This window comes from Plasmodium berghei (genome assembly GCF_900002375.2).
Source record: "Plasmodium berghei ANKA genome assembly, chromosome: 2".
Lineage (NCBI taxonomy): Eukaryota > Apicomplexa > Aconoidasida > Haemosporida > Plasmodiidae > Plasmodium > Plasmodium berghei.
The window spans coordinates 495,720-512,028 of record NC_036160.2 but is presented as its reverse complement, the minus strand read 5'-3'; the positions used below and the strand labels follow the sequence as shown (position 1 = coordinate 512,028).

The following is a 16,309-nucleotide window of genomic DNA, read 5'->3' as shown; positions in this document are numbered from 1 at the left end:
GTATTGGCTAGCTAATGAATATTCGGTTTTACTTTTTTAAAGTATAGTATTCCCATTGTACATTATAAAAAAATATTTGAAATGAAATATTTACATATAACTCTCCATATTTTTCGTAAATTTCTCATTTTGTTGTAAATATACCTTCGATTTATAATATTAATTATCATGGTGTCTTTAAAATTTTATTAAAATTTTATATAATTAAAACACGTACCCCTTTTTTTATACACTTATTTCAATTTTGTATCATTTTTTTGTTTAATGTATTTGGATATTTTTTCAAAATATAATGTTATATTTTCATAGTTATATACTTCTTCTAGTATATTTAATTGTTTTTTATTTTGGGGTAATTAATATTTCTTCGCATTTTATAATCGCTCACTACTATGCATATGCACATGTGTGTATGTTGTTACACATAATATCAATTGTGTGAAAATACAAAATTAATTTGGATACATATTTTAATATAAATTTTATTATTTTATATTTTTTAATTAAATATATCGTTTTATTTTTTGTTTTTTAACATATATTATTTTCTTTTACATTTTTAAACCATCTTACTTTTCCAGTGTTGTATTGTTGAATAAAAAGGAAAGAATTTAAACTATATTTTTTTATTTCCCATTTTTTATCTCATTTGTTTATTTTATTTTTTGTCATTATTATTTCATATTTAAATACATAAATATTAAAATCGTTGTTTAAATGATGCTACTGGAAAAAATATAAAGAATATTATCAGCGTAGATGGTATCAATAAAATAATCCAAACGAATTGTGCACCAAGCAAAAAAACATATTCTATGACTAAATGGAAACCTGAGTTAAGCATGGATACGGAAGGTGTGGATAAAGCATATCTTAAATCTCTCGAAAATGATGAAGATGATTTATTTTGTTTGTTGAAAAATCGTAACACTTCAAAATCACATATACTTAAAAAGAAAATAGCATCAATAAATCACTTGATGTACTCATTTTTAAAAAACGATAATGAAAATTTTAATAATTACAAACCATGTGATTTAGACGACAAAAATGAACAAGATGAAAACGATGCAAATACGAGCATGCATGAAAATAAATATGGGAATTCACAAAACAATTCTGTAGGTGCGTGCAAATTTAAAAATGCAGCTTCTCATAAAATAAATTTTAATAGACTAAAAAAAAAAGAAATAGATGAAAATATGAAAATAAATGATAAATACAATGATATTATGCTCCTTTCTAATAAAAATATTGGAACTGAAAATATCCATTTGAAAAAAATATTAAATACCTGTAATGAAGTATATAATAATTTAAAATTTTATAAAGTGGAAAATCATGATATATATAAATTTAGACCTAATGATGTAGACACAGATATCACAAGAATTAAAGATGATATAGAAACATTAAAGCATGATAATTATTTCACTAATACCCTAAATTGCTCAGAAAAAAATGCATTGAAAATTATTCAAAATAAATGCAAAAAAATAGTTCAATGCTTAAATGTGAATTGCGATTTAGTAGATATATCTGAAGTTGTGGATGTTTTAAATATAATTACCACACCTGAATTTGATGAAAGGCTGAATAAATATGAATATTTAAAATTATTTTTAAATAAATATCACTACGTTTATCCATATGAAGATATCAAAGGGCTTAGAAATATAAGAAAATATGTTAAAAAAAATTTTATAGACACTGGCAAATTTTATATAAATGAAAAAGATATTTCTCATATGTATTTAAAAACAGATTTAGATCAAATTATAAAAAATGATAACTTTATAAATAACATGTTAAATTTGCATATTGACACCGGAAAATTATGGATACAAATTCTTCATAATGTATGGATACCATTAATAATCGAAATTTTCAATTCTACAAATATCCCGTTTTTTTCATATCTTATGAATTATGATAACGAGGTCAAAATCCTGGATCAATATACCTTTTCGAGGGAAAATGCCAAATTTTACAAATTTTCTCAGCATATTTTTTCGGGTAAATAAACACTGTAAAAAATATTCTTATTACATTTTTTTTCTATGTGTATGATTTATTTTTTTGAGTTATTTTGTTATAGGTCGATTTTAAGGATGTATATATGTGCATTTTATTTTGAAAAATTATGACTTATTAACGTTTCTTAATACGCAATTTCTTTCTTTTCCCTCCATATAGGAATATTGTTCAGCGGAGTTCCTAGTATTTACAGACTATTAATGAGATTACAGACATACAAATATATAGAAGCTCGAATAAATATGATACTTCAGGAAGATTATAACAACATTTACAACGGTATAACATCGTCTAGCTTAACATACAATATCAATATTCTCAGGAATTTGTTTCCATTTTTTAAAGAATTTAAAAATATAGATATGGAACAAATTGTTGAAAATTTTTTTACATCCGAATTTTATAATATAACAATATCGTCTTTAAAAAAAAGTAATATACAAAAAGTAATAGTAAATCAAAAATATATGACATTTATAAATTCATTTTTTTTAATGATAGCAGAATTCTTGTATGGAGTGTTAAATAAATCAATCTTAGAAAAAATTAATGAAAATAAAATAAGTTTAATGGCTTTGTTAGAAGATATGTTTTATGAAAATATGAACATATTAATTGGTCGAGATATTTTATTATTTATAGCTGATTTATTATGTTTATATAAATTAAGTTGTGTATATTTAAAAAAAAGACATTGTAATACTATAATAAATATCACAAATGTTATTATTAATTTATATTATCATAATCAAGATGTGTTAATAAATACTAATACATGGAAGCAAGTATATACAATTGCAATTAAAATTAATCATTTTGTAAAATGTGCTTTACAAGGTAAACAAACAGTAAACGATAATATTGTGCTTCAAGAATTATCTATAATTAATAGATACTATTTCAATGATATAAAGCATGAACAAAATTCTATAGGAGAATTCTATTTTTTAAAAAATATAAATTATGGTATTTATTGTTGGAATAGTATATGTAATAAATATACTAATGTACACCATTTTGAATATAATAAAAATAATTTTCAATATTGTCAAGGTTGTTATATTGCTACTTATTGCTCAGAACAATGCAAAATAACGCATTTGCTTTATTCTCACCACAAGGTTTGTGTTTATTTCAAAACAATTCCTTCTTTCCTAAAGTTTAGCATACTTGAAGTGGAAAATAATGACAAATGTGCTGGCATGAAATACTTGAATATCTTTAGTCATATTGATACATTTAATAGGAAAAACGAAGAATACCAGATCATTTATTAGACCAAACAACCTCTGCATAAATTTAGGAGATATATTTGTATATGTTTATTCATTTTTTTAGTTTCTCTAATTGGTGTTTCAATTTTTTATATCTTTCTCTAAAAAAACTGTTAAGTCAAATTAAAATATTGTTCACAATTTAAAAAAGTAAAAAAAATATTTTTATGCATGTATATATTTACAATTTTTGATAATTAGAATTATCACAAAAAAACTCAACGTTCCTTTTCTGGAGTTATTTCATTTTCATGATCCCTAAAAATAAATACAATTTCAGAAATGTTACAAAAAATAAAAAGAGAAAAAATATATATAAAAATAACCATTAGTGCGAGAAAAGCTGGCGACCAAATTAATGGAATTTCATAAATTATCACAGTATTAATACTTACGCAAGTATAAATCTGTTATATTTGGCTCTTTCATTTGATCTGTATAAACTGGTTCCATTCTTTTTTCTCTCCTCCATTATTTGATTTTCCCTATATTTAATATACTTAAAAAAAATAAAGAAAAAATTAAAATAACGTACATATATTGATGTATAAAGTGTGTACACTGCTAACATTTTCGAATTCCTCTTTTTATTTTCATACCTCAAAATTTTCATATTTTTTTAAACAATTTCTCATTTGCATCATTAAATCTTTGCACTTCAATATTGTCCACAATTTTCCCACGGAGCATTCCACATATTCATCAATTTCTGGTCTAAAAAAATTCAAAATTAAATACAATTTTTAATCGTCAATCTGAAAAACATAATCTTAAAAAACATCATTAACCGTAACACAAAAATAAGGTACGAATAATGTGCCCATTTGATAATTCATAAACATAAGCATATTTGGTGCTTGTTTTATAACCAAATACAGGCCTCAATTTACAATAAATTATTTATTTTTATTATTTTTTCTCGCATCCCTACCTACACTTATCTCTCAATTCTAACGCCAATATTTTTTGAATTTCTTTCTTTTCCTTTTGTTCTATCACTACAAAGGTTTATATAACATATATATTTTTTTAATAGTTAATCAGGTAAAGCCCAATGTGAGCAGCAACAGTACATATATGACAATGTATGTAGAGACTCATATATATTGAATCAACATTTAAATAATGGTTTAGTTATATTTTATATAGTATATATACAATGGCTTAAAAAAGGCATGTTATGCAATTAAGTCCTTACTTGTCGATTCTTTTATTTCAAAATATGGCACTCTGTTATTCCGATTATTTTCTATAAAACCCGTAGGTAAAGATTTTTCAAAGTTTTCCTTTTCCTCTTCATTATAATTATTCTTTATTATTTTTTGATCTTCTGATCTTCTTATAGGGGTCCATATTTTTCTCATTTTACTTTTACATAATTAACGAAAACAAATATTTAAAAATTAAAAAATAACAATACTATTCACAAGCATGCTAACTGGCGATATCGTATTTATTCTTTACACTTATATACAAAAAAATAGTGAATAACCTAAAATGGTAAGAAACAAATTATATATATATATTCCTTTTTCTTCCGAATTCCCCAAACATAGTTAAAATCTATTAAATATATGTTATTAAAAACTATTATTTACATTGTATAGCGATTTATAAATAAAAATATGTTCCCTATTTTCCAAAGGACCTCAGCAATGTTGCATGGTGTATTATATTTACTTTTTCAGAATGTATGAATATATTCTCCCTTTTCCACCATTAAATGTATGAAAAACTTCTTGATAATGTCTTAAAATTTGAGAAAAATATAATTTTTTTTAATTCATAAAATGTAAAAATGCACCTTTAAAAAAAATAAAAAAAAATAAACCGCAGAAAATATAACGAATATTTGGTAGGCTGTTTGTGACGCGAATTGTAACCATGTATATAATAAGAATTTCTTTTAATGTATAAAAATAACAAAAATAACAAAAATAACAAAAAAATTTAAACCAATATTATTTTAATAAACTTTTATAAGTGAATAATTTATTTAAATTTTAAAACTTGAAAAGGTATTGGCAATATTGGTTTTCTGAAATGGTATCAAATATATACATAATCAATTATGCGTATGCATATATAACCACGGAAAACACTTTATCATATTATAGGTTTTTCGAATGAATTTGTAAAAATATACTTCAAATTTAATGTTTTAAAAAAATTAGTCAGGAAAAATTGGTCAAAAAAAATTAATTATAACAAATTTAATGACAATGGCAAGATTAAAATTACAAATGAAAAAATTTATGCGTGTGCATATAAATACTTTCACACATGTCTCTCTGCTCTATCCTTATAAATAAAATCGTTTATATGCATATATATATATATATATATAACACAAAAAAAAATCGAGGCAAAAATCGGAGAATAGCAGGCACAATGATATAGTAAAAAATAACGACATAAACAAGTTTTACAACAATTAAATATCTTTCAACATAATGAATTGTTGCATATATGAAAATAGTAATAGTAATGGTTATAATAAAACAGGGATTATTGTACGGTTAAAATTTAATTAACCTTTTGTTAAAAAAAAAAATAATGTATGCATGTGGACAATCATACATATTGTAGAATTGGATTACTTCATCACTATGTGTGAATTACTTTATCCACTAACGACCCATTCAATCTTCACACAGAGGCATATTAAATTTTGGTGCCACCTTGTTATATCGTTCTTTTATCTGAGGATGGTGCAACACAACACCGTTAAGCTGATTCCCTAGGGTTATCCAATTACGCCTAATATTATGAGGCCTTCCAAATAGTTCTATTTTTAAATTTTGGGGGCATAACCTTTCTATTAATGTATAAATTTCATCAGGTTTTCTAGATGTTTCTCTGACTTCAGATACAATAACATTACAATCTATATTTCTATTAATCACTGGATTTCCTTTTATTCCTACTAAACAATGTTCTTTTGAATGATTTAACCAATGTCCTGTTCTACCAGTTCTAATAATTCTTTGTAAATGATTTGTTTTAACCCATAATATTTCTTCTACTCGTTTATATCCCCATATTTGTAAACATTCTCTAGCTAATTCCATTGCTCGCCCTGTAACCCATAAAAATATCATTCCTTCATCTTGTATTAGCTGTACAGGTAAATGCTTCATTTCATTATCTGTCATAGTACCATAAGGTAAGTCCATATGTATATCCCATGGCGGATCTGCCATTACTACACTAACATATTGATTAAATATACTTAAATCAAAATTTCGCAAATCGCATCTTATCCATTGTGGCTCATATGTATGATTGTCATCGTATTTTATTTTATAAAAACTTTCTGTATTTTTATAATTGTTTTTTTTTTTACTAATTTGTTCTTTATTCATTTCATTCTTTTCATTCATTATCATTTTATCGTCCTTATCAACACAATAGTGAACAAATTTGCATGTTTCAATATGTCTACAAGTATCTAAATAAGAACAATCACCCAATGATATATCTGTATGATCAGAAATTATTTTTTTAAAATGAATTTTATCACATTCTTTATTATTTTTTTGACATGTTTTCTTTGTCAAATGTTGACATATTATTTTTACAGAATCACTTTTTTTTTGAAATTTCTTTATTCTCAACTCTTCAATTACTGTTGGTGCTTCTAAAATAGATAAAATGTTTGTTGTCTCTTCTTTTATCTTTTTTTCTTTTGCCGTAGGTTCGTTTAGTAAATTTTCCAGGTAATTTATTTTACTTCCTCTTTCGATATGCTCATCTCCACTAACAATATTATTAGTGATATGCATAATTTCTCTCCCTGCGTTTGGATATTGTTCTGGTAAATATTGTTGTGCTCCAACATTTTTGTTATTATCATTTTCCACATTTAAAGAATTATATGAGGCTTCCCTTTGGCCAAACAAATTGTTGTTATTATAAACATCCATATTACTATTATTAATATTGTATTCATTTGAATTATTTCCTAATCTATGTATTTCATCTTTTTCCACTCTGGTCATATTTTTTGAAAATTTGGGGTTCATTGTAGAATTATTAGTAGTGCTAAATTTGTGCAAATATCTAAGAAGCAGCTTTTTGATATTATTTATATATACAGTTTTTATAATAATATTTATTCCTACGTTTTCTATATCTATGCACGAACCTTCTAGTTTTATTTCCTTATATTTTTCGCACACTACATCTGATGCATCCCCTTTTCCATAATCACGTTTTTCGCTACTTTTGTTTTTGGTCATGTGAATTAAAACGTTATTTAAAATATTTATTTTTAAAAATTTTATATTTTTACGGTTTCTAGATTTTATTTCTCTCAAAATTTCCACAGATGTAATGGAGATTTTCTTTGCATTATTAGACTTCCATCCATCTATTTCACACATTTCTAGCAAAATCTTGCACGTAAATAATAACAAAATCGAACTATCGTATATTTCGATGTTTTTTAAATTTGGAATATCTTTTAATGGGTTCTTATATCTTGCATCTAATTGAGCATTGTTATTAGAACTATTACTTAGGCTACTTAAATTATTGTTACCTCTGTAATTTACTTGGCCATTTGGAGTAATTTCCCTTTTCATATGACCATCTGAAACATTGCTTGACGTTCTATAATTCAAAGTAGATAATTTGTTACCACTTTTGTTCACATTAGACGGTGGCTTCATTCCAAGATTATTATTGTGAGAGTATTTATTTTCTCGGATATTTAATCCTGAAGCATCTCGATTTGTGTTGCTAAATGAACTATGTTCATTTCTATCATGGTGAGTACTATGTTTTGTTTTATTTTTTTCTATTTTTTTAAAACTATCATAATTCTTATTACTATTCCCAGTCGATTCACTAATTTTTGGGCTCTTGTTCTGTTCATAATCTCTTTTGTTATTTTCAGGATATTTTTGTCTCTCATCATGTTTTCGTTTCTTATCTTTTTGTGGATCATTTTTATTTTCACCAATTCTTTCCTTCGATCGACCATCTTTTTTATCTTCTAAATTGCTGTCAATTATATTTATACTTTCAAGCAATTCCCTTTTTCGTTTAAGATATTTTTCTCTAGCTAAGGACATGTTTCCCCTTAATATATAACTCGACAATTGTAGCAAAATATATCAATAAACATATATATGCTTACGAATTTATACAAATATATGTATGTATATATTTATTCATATAATTCACAATTTCGCTATACTTCTAAGAAAAACGTTTCAAATAATGAATTTTTTATGATTTAAATTTTCATCTTTTATATTCTTATCTTTTTCCTTTTCTATCCAATAATATTTTTATACGCAAATTATTTCAGAGGCACATAATTTATATAATATTCTTCTGTTTTGTATCACTTTATTATTTCTCTTAAACATAACAAAAAAAATAGCGCTATTTTTCATAAAAAATTATAAAACAAAAAGCTGAAAAAAAGGGGAAAATTGAAAAAAATGAAAATGCACATATAAGTTTTATACAATATTATTGAAATGTTTGTATTTTTTACCCAATTTAGGTTTATATTTTTTTATTTGAATAATGCAGCGTGCTTCACAGACGTATTATAAAGAATTATATATTTTGCAATGAGTTTCCTATAAATATTGTAGTGAACAAAATACGTTCTATCTTATTACAATTTTATCTATTTTACAGTTTTTTTTAACACTATAAATATTTTTTTGCTTATATTTTCCTATTTATCGCTATATTTCGTAAAACATAAAGTTTGTTTTCTTTTTTTTAAATTGACAATTTGATTTTTATCAATTTTATGTTTTAATTGAAATTTGTATTAATAGCATGTTCATTATTAGGCATGTTTACAAATATAAAAAATTGTATTATATGGAGATTATTTTGAATACGCAAAATGCATATATAAATATAATTATATTTATGCAATAAAAAAAAGGTATAACCAAATTATTTCATCATTTTTATTTTAAAAAAATTAGTCAAGTTTTTTATGGTGTCAAAAAACAAGAAAAAATAATGTACATATTATATACATAATTCAACACATATTTGCATAAATTCAAAAAAATAAATAAAAAAAATTATATAAAAAATAAAATATGATAGGCCGCTCTGCTTCTACAGAGTCATAAATATAAACACAAACACACGTGTACAAATTGCTGAACAATGCTTTGATATGCTAAAAATCGATGTCTGTTTTTATTGGGGTGTGAATGAACTTAACTCTGCTCACATATGATTTTTTTTTTTTGATACTAGTAACTTTTTTTTTAATATTTTGTTTAATTTTTTTCTGTTTTGATGTTTCACAATTTTTATATTTCAAATTTTCATATATAACATTTCCTTTAAAAAATTGGTCAAAAATTTTTATAATATGTAATGTAAATTGTGGGCCTATTTCCACTAGTTTTTGCTTGTTAATATTATTCGAGTCAGCTAATGTTGTAGGTAGAATTTGATAGTGGCGAAAATAAATTAAATCTTTAATATAATAAAAATTATAACAATGATCATAAAATGGTTTACTTAGTGGGTGGTATTTAGGTGTTCCAAATACATGTATAAATATTTCTTTTATTAATTTTAAATGCTCTAATTCATCAAATTGTTTGCTAAATATTAAAAGTGGGCGAGAATATAATAAACAATTTCCTGGGAATGATAAACTGTGCAATGGTATATAATCTAATATTTCAAAGTATAATGATGGGCCAGTTATATTTTTACATATCCATAAACAATAACGATTTCTTTTTATATCAAAAAATATTAAATTATTACAATTTCGACTATAGCATATATTACTTAAATCTATTTTTTTCCCTTTTTTACTCCATTTACTCTCCATTTTATGATGAGGTAATAATAGTTTTAAATTGTCAACAAATGATTGACAGTTTTTTTTTTTTAATGGTGATCTTACGATTAGGACCCTTTGTTTCGTTTTCCATAATTTGTTCTTTTTTATATATTTCGCGTCTTTTAGTAGGTATGGATCTTCTATTTCCTCTTTCTCTCCCTCATTTTCTTCTTCGCTTTCTTCGATCAAGGGCATTTTCTTTGGATCTGGTAAATCATCGTTGCTTGCGTGTTCTTTCCTTTTTTTCTCTAAAGGCAAATCGTTAGTAGGTTCATTTTCCTTTTCCTTCACTTGATCCACCACTTTCACAGTTGTCTCCTTTATGCATTCAGTTTCATCATTTATATCGTTATTTTTTTCATCCATTATATTTTATCTTATTTTATATAATATATAATTAGCATTATTGACCAAATGTACCATTACATACATATACATACGAATTGTTTTTAAAATATTTATGTTAAAATGCGCCAGAAATATAATTCAGTTCTTTTTTTACTCGCATTATAAAATTATTGCCATTAATATATATCCTCTGCATACATTACAAAAATCTTAAAATTTACCAGTTTAAACAAAATTATGTAATTATTTAAATAGCGAAAAATACAGTAATATATTCAAAATAAAAACAACAACAATAATAATAATATGGATTAAAATAATATCACAAATCTATAAACCTGCTAAAAAAACAATAATTTTTTTTTCTGAACAAATTGATCTACCAAATTCAGGAAATTCTCATAAAAAAAATAAAATGGTTATGAGACTTCAAAATGTAGAAATAATTATAATGCAAAAAAAAATAAAATACAAATTAATTGTTATAAAAAATGAATTTTATTTATGGAGATTTTCATATTTTCGCAGGAATTATTTGTAGGCTTCAAAAATACTCGTAACGTTCATTAATGTTATATATATTATGTATGCATAATATATTGATATGAATTATTTATAGATATGTATACATATTTTATATAATAAGATCAAAATCACAATTGGGAAAAAATTGACAAAAACTATATATTTTATTGGGAATTTGTTTTTAAAATATATAAATATATACAAACGATTGTATGAGTAAAAAAGGGATAAAAATAACTGAATTTTAAATAAAATTTATAAATATTTCAATCAATTAGCATGCTGAAAAGATATATTATAAACAGTGAAAATATTTATACCTTAAAAAAATAATAAAATATATAAATGATTTGGAAAAAAATAAAACATATTTTTATATTTTATATATGTATTTTTTGGGATTTAAAATTGTTAATGAAAATATTACGAATTGAGCAAGAAATTCATTAAATTTAAATGAACCAAACAAATATGTTAAAAATTATAAAAACGGCTACATCAAAAAAAACATAAAGGTATAAAATACATAAATACATTTAAGGGAAAAAACAACGATCAATTTTTACTTTACAAGCAAAACAACTCCTTATAAAAAAATGCATATTTTCTCATAACTGTTGAGATAATCTGAAAAATACAAGGCATTATTTGGTTACAGAATCGCCACTCTATATATATATACATATGTAAGTATTCATATGTATATGCATTTCCATGTCTCTTTCAATACCTATACATTCGCAAAGATGATCCAAATAAAAAAAGAAGGTTTTCTCAAAAATGGTAATAGTATCGAAACGAACAATACGAGTGAATGCAATGGAAAAGTAAAAGAGGTAAAGGAAGCTGAAGAAATAAAAGAAACGTCGATAAAAAAAAAAACTGTTAAAATGGTGAGTTTTCTTCTCGACGAAGATGTGAAGAAAGAGGATTATTTCACCAATAATATCCCAGAGAAGGTACTCCAAAAAAATAGCACTAATAATTTTGCAAACAGTTCTGAAAAAAAAGCCAAATTAAAAGATAATATCAATTCATTTAACTATGCCAATATATCTAATAACTATAATGAAAAAGAAGAAGTTCATTTAACATATGATAAACCCCAAGCTGGCATAACACATGATTATAAAGATTGCAAAAAGGATTCGCCTTACGAAGTATATGATAAAAGAGAGTATGAAGAAAATGATCAAAAAATAAAAATTTCAAACGGTCTTAATGTAAAGGAAATAAAAAGTATATTACGTGTAAATGGACAAATAAATAGTTTAAAAAATGGAGGCAATTATAAAGATAGCGATAGTAGTACTAATGAAGGAACTGATGTTGATGGACAATGGGGTGAGCAAAGTAAATCCATAGATGAAGAAACAAATAATAATGAACGAATTAATTTTGAACAATCATATAATGAAAGTCTAAAAAACTACATGTCATCATCATTTGTAGATATGCTGAACACAATTCAGAAAAATAAACAGAACCACACAAACGATGCTGGCACTTCTAACCAATTGCATCAAATCAAACATGAAGAGCAAAATGTAATTAATCCATCAATGAATTATCAAGATAAAGATTTTTCAAATGAAATAGAATCAACTAGTCATCGAATAATCCAGTGTATACTTTGCGGAGATAATATAATAGCAAATAATTCGAAAATGTGTAATAATTGTTTATTGCAAAATATTGAAAGCAATAGTATGAATATAAACAAAGATACTTATCTAATTTACTATTGTAGAGAATGTAAAAGGTATTTACATAATAAGTGGGTATATTGTGAATTAGAGAGTAAAGAATTATTAGCCTTATGCTTGAAAAAAGTGACAAAGTTAAAAAAATTAAAAATTTTAGATTCGAAATTTTTATATACAGAACCTCATAGTAAAAGAATTAAAATACATTTAACGGTTCAAGAAGAACTAATAAATAATTTTATTAGTGAAATGGAATTTATATTACATTTTGTTATTAAATATACACAATGTGACGATTGCAAAAAAAAGTATACACCCTATACATATAATACATGCGTATCAGTCAGACAAAAAGTAGATCATAAAAAAACATTATTGTTTTTAGAAAGCTTATTATTAAAATCTCAAGTGAATGAAAATATAATTAATATTGTTTCAAACCCTGATGGTTTAGATTTCCATTTCTTGTCAAGAACAGATGCCTTAAAATTTTGTGATTTTATTTTAAGTAAAACTATCTCAAAATGTAAAAGTTCAAAACATTTAATAAATCATGATGCAAATAATAATACTTATAATTATCTATATTCATTTTCTATTGATATATGCCCTATTTGTAAATATGATCTTATATTTTTTCCCAAAGATTTCTCTATCAAATATGGAATCAAAAGTACATTCTATTTATGTCTCCACGTATCTATTTTTATCATATTAGTTGATCCATTTGGATCAGCAAAAAGTGTATATATATCGCAAGAAAAATATAATAAATACCCATTCGTAGCACTACTCAATAAGAGTGATGCAAAATCTTTTTTAATATTAAACATTGAATATATTAACACTGAAGAAAATTCTAAAAAAGCAAATACTAAAAAAGAAAAAAATATCAAAAAACATAAAAAGAAACGCCACAATCGAGACAATAGTGATATTGGCGATATGGAAGAATTTACCAATGAAACTTTTAGTGAACAAATAAACAAACTTAAACGTAAAACAAAAAGCATTGAAGATTCTGAACAAAATGATAGCGAATTGCATAAAGTAATCGAATATGCATCTTCGGAAGATCAGTCATACCATACAAACATTTACCAGAGCAGTTTAGCTGATACAAAAAGCTGTAAATCAGCTACGAGGAAAGTAAAATTAGAAAAACTTATATATGCATATGTTGAGTTATATGACGAATCTAATGGATCTACCATATTAACAAAAACATGTAATGCAAAATACTTAAATCCAGGAGATTATGTCAATGCTTACGATTTAAGAAAACACTCTTTTGATAATGATATAAGTCTACATCTCGAAGAAAATGATAATTATAATATTATTATTATAGATAAAGTTAAATCAAAAGAAATAAAAAAAATAGAAGATGAATTAAAAATCCAAAACAATAATATTGAAACATTGAAAAATATTAGTGATGAGGACATATTCAATAGAATTGTCAATAACAATTGTTTAGGTTTAGAAAATTTAAAAATTACTTCATCCTGAACATCAGATGGATGCATAAATGTATCAAACTGTGCACCGTTTGAGCGATGCACTCAATAATTCAAGATTTGTTTACTTATACATTTTTATAGTTTTATCAATTTTATTTGTTTATTTACACATTTATTATTTTATATTCCTACATTTTTTATATATTTTTTAATTTCCAAACGCATTTATAAAATTCTTGAAAAGTGCCATTCGCCTTATGGCAAGCACACTACACATTTGACTGAACTTATATTTATTACCTGCATATATAAACCTTTAAAAATATAAATAAATTGAAATAAATAAATAAATAAATAAGATCAATCCAATTAAAAAATTCCTGATCGTGGATTTGGGAATAAAATAAAAAATATACACACATTGTGCATGCTGTACAGAATTTAATAAAACTAATAAAATAAACCAAAACTTAGTTTAATAAAAATATATAAAACTATATAAAAATTACGTAAAAAGTATTTGTAAATATTCAAATGAAGGTGAAGACAAATGTGAACACACCTTTTGTGTGCATTACAAGAGAAAAACATCTCAAAAAAAAAAATTTACAAAAAAGCGATATTGAAAAATATTTTTTTTATAATATTAACTTGTTTATATATTTAATAAAATCAAATTTTATTATGCTTTAAAAATTCTTTAACATGATCAGCGGATGATATATCATATGGATCTGTTTGAATATTATGCTGTTTCTCGTTTTCTTGAAAAATTTTAATTAATATATTATTTTCAACTATACCAACATATCTCCATGGTCTCATTCCCATAAAATAATTCGATTTGTCTACAAGCATATTCATGCTTTCAGTAAATGAACTATTACCATCACTTATATATTTTATCTTCTTTATGTCCATGTTTTTAAACCAACTTTTTAATACATATATATCATTATTAGTTATACAATATATATCATCAAATTTGTTTTCTCTAATAAAACTATCATATTCTTTTTCATATTCTGGAATCATTTTTGATGTGCATAGGGGCGTAAAAGCGCCTGGCAAACTTATCAGTAAAATTCTTTTACTTTTAAATAGTTCATGGGTGTCAATTGATCTGAAGGGGGATTCTTCAATAGGGCTCTTCTTTTCCTCTTCCCCAAAGTTATTAACAATTCCAATGTTACCAACATCGACCTATTAAAAAAAATATTAGAAGTATGTAATTTCTACAATATTATTAAAATTATGTTGATATTTCTATACATTTTTTACAAAATGAAAATATTCAGAATAAATTGGATCATTTGACAAAATTAATGTATAAAATACATAGATTTAATCTCAGAGTTTTTTTTTTACCATAACTTTTACATTTGGGATTAAGTCATTTTCTTTAATATCATTTGCCAAGTCTATACTTTTTGATTCCCCCAATTTGTGCGAAAATCGGTTATTGAAGTTCCACCTTTTGGATACAAAATTTAATGACTTATTATGTGCTAAATTTTTAAAACATAAATAAACATTTAATAAAATGGGGAAAATTAGAATTATTATTCTTTTCATTTTCTTCACGATTTTATCCAAAGTAAACTCATATATTAATACAAAAAAAAAATCAAATTCTTAAGGGATAATAAAGTCTGCTCAATTTTGTTCCCTCTTTATATATTTTTTTTCAATCTAATATTCATATGGATTCATTACTTATTTCATATAACATGCACTAAAGTTAACGCATATGTATATTCAAAATAAATATGTTAAAAAATATTATATAAATTTTTTTTCCACTACCTTGTTAGCTATAAAACATATATGGATAAATCAATATATACAAGTATAAGAATAAAAAAGGAACAAAACATTCTATCATTTACAAGTACTTTTTATTAATATCATCCTTTTACATTTAAAGCATAAAATAATAGAAAATAATACAAGCAGGTGCACATGTATTTACTATGATTGAACTTAAGATACATAAATTTATTTTTCATAGTATTTCCCCTCTCTTTAGCAGTAAAAAATTATTTTTATGTACAAAAGATAATAATAGAATTAAACAAAATTACAAAATAAATAAACTTTAAGGGCACC

The 16,309-nt window shown here is 24.1% G+C and overlaps 6 protein-coding genes across 6 annotated transcripts; 2 read left to right on the top strand and 4 right to left on the bottom strand.

The window, feature by feature from the left end:
- Positions 1 to 815: 815 nt before the first annotated feature.
- On the top strand, positions 816 to 3,314 carry PBANKA_0213800 (conserved protein, unknown function; the record flags this gene model as incomplete). Its single annotated transcript, XM_034565574.1, has 2 exons — positions 816 to 2,016; positions 2,197 to 3,314. 2 exons carry the CDS (start codon positions 816 to 818, stop codon positions 3,312 to 3,314), a joined length of 2,319 nt encoding a protein of 772 aa, XP_034419864.1.
- A 215-nt stretch (positions 3,315 to 3,529) lies between these two features.
- PBANKA_0213700 (conserved Plasmodium protein, unknown function) lies at positions 3,530 to 4,675 on the bottom strand (the record flags this gene model as incomplete). The annotated part of the gene is made up of 5 exons (XM_034565563.1): positions 3,530 to 3,569; positions 3,707 to 3,810; positions 3,911 to 4,025; positions 4,243 to 4,309; positions 4,510 to 4,675. 5 exons carry the CDS (start codon positions 4,673 to 4,675, stop codon positions 3,530 to 3,532), a joined length of 492 nt encoding a protein of 163 aa, XP_034419863.1.
- A 1,278-nt stretch (positions 4,676 to 5,953) lies between these two features.
- On the bottom strand, positions 5,954 to 8,389 carry PBANKA_0213600 (mRNA (N6-adenosine)-methyltransferase, putative; the record flags this gene model as incomplete). The annotated part of the gene is made up of 1 exon (XM_034565552.1): positions 5,954 to 8,389. One exon carries the CDS (start codon positions 8,387 to 8,389, stop codon positions 5,954 to 5,956), a length of 2,436 nt encoding a protein of 811 aa, XP_034419862.1.
- A 1,085-nt stretch (positions 8,390 to 9,474) lies between these two features.
- On the bottom strand, positions 9,475 to 10,524 carry PBANKA_0213500 (ribosome biogenesis protein BRX1, putative; the record flags this gene model as incomplete). The annotated part of the gene is made up of 1 exon (XM_034565541.1): positions 9,475 to 10,524. The coding sequence occupies one exon, from the start codon at positions 10,522 to 10,524 to the stop codon at positions 9,475 to 9,477; it is 1,050 nt and encodes a 349-aa protein (XP_034419861.1).
- A 1,253-nt stretch (positions 10,525 to 11,777) lies between these two features.
- On the top strand, positions 11,778 to 14,249 carry PBANKA_0213400 (60S ribosomal export protein NMD3, putative; the record flags this gene model as incomplete). The annotated part of the gene is made up of 1 exon (XM_034565530.1): positions 11,778 to 14,249. The coding sequence occupies one exon, from the start codon at positions 11,778 to 11,780 to the stop codon at positions 14,247 to 14,249; it is 2,472 nt and encodes an 823-aa protein (XP_034419860.1).
- Positions 14,250 to 14,872: 623 nt separating this feature from the next.
- Positions 14,873 to 15,775, bottom strand: PBANKA_0213300 (1-cys peroxiredoxin, putative; the record flags this gene model as incomplete). Its single annotated transcript, XM_034565519.1, has 2 exons — positions 14,873 to 15,403; positions 15,569 to 15,775. 2 exons carry the CDS (start codon positions 15,773 to 15,775, stop codon positions 14,873 to 14,875), a joined length of 738 nt encoding a protein of 245 aa, XP_034419859.1.
- Between the last annotated feature and the right edge of the window lie 534 nt (positions 15,776 to 16,309).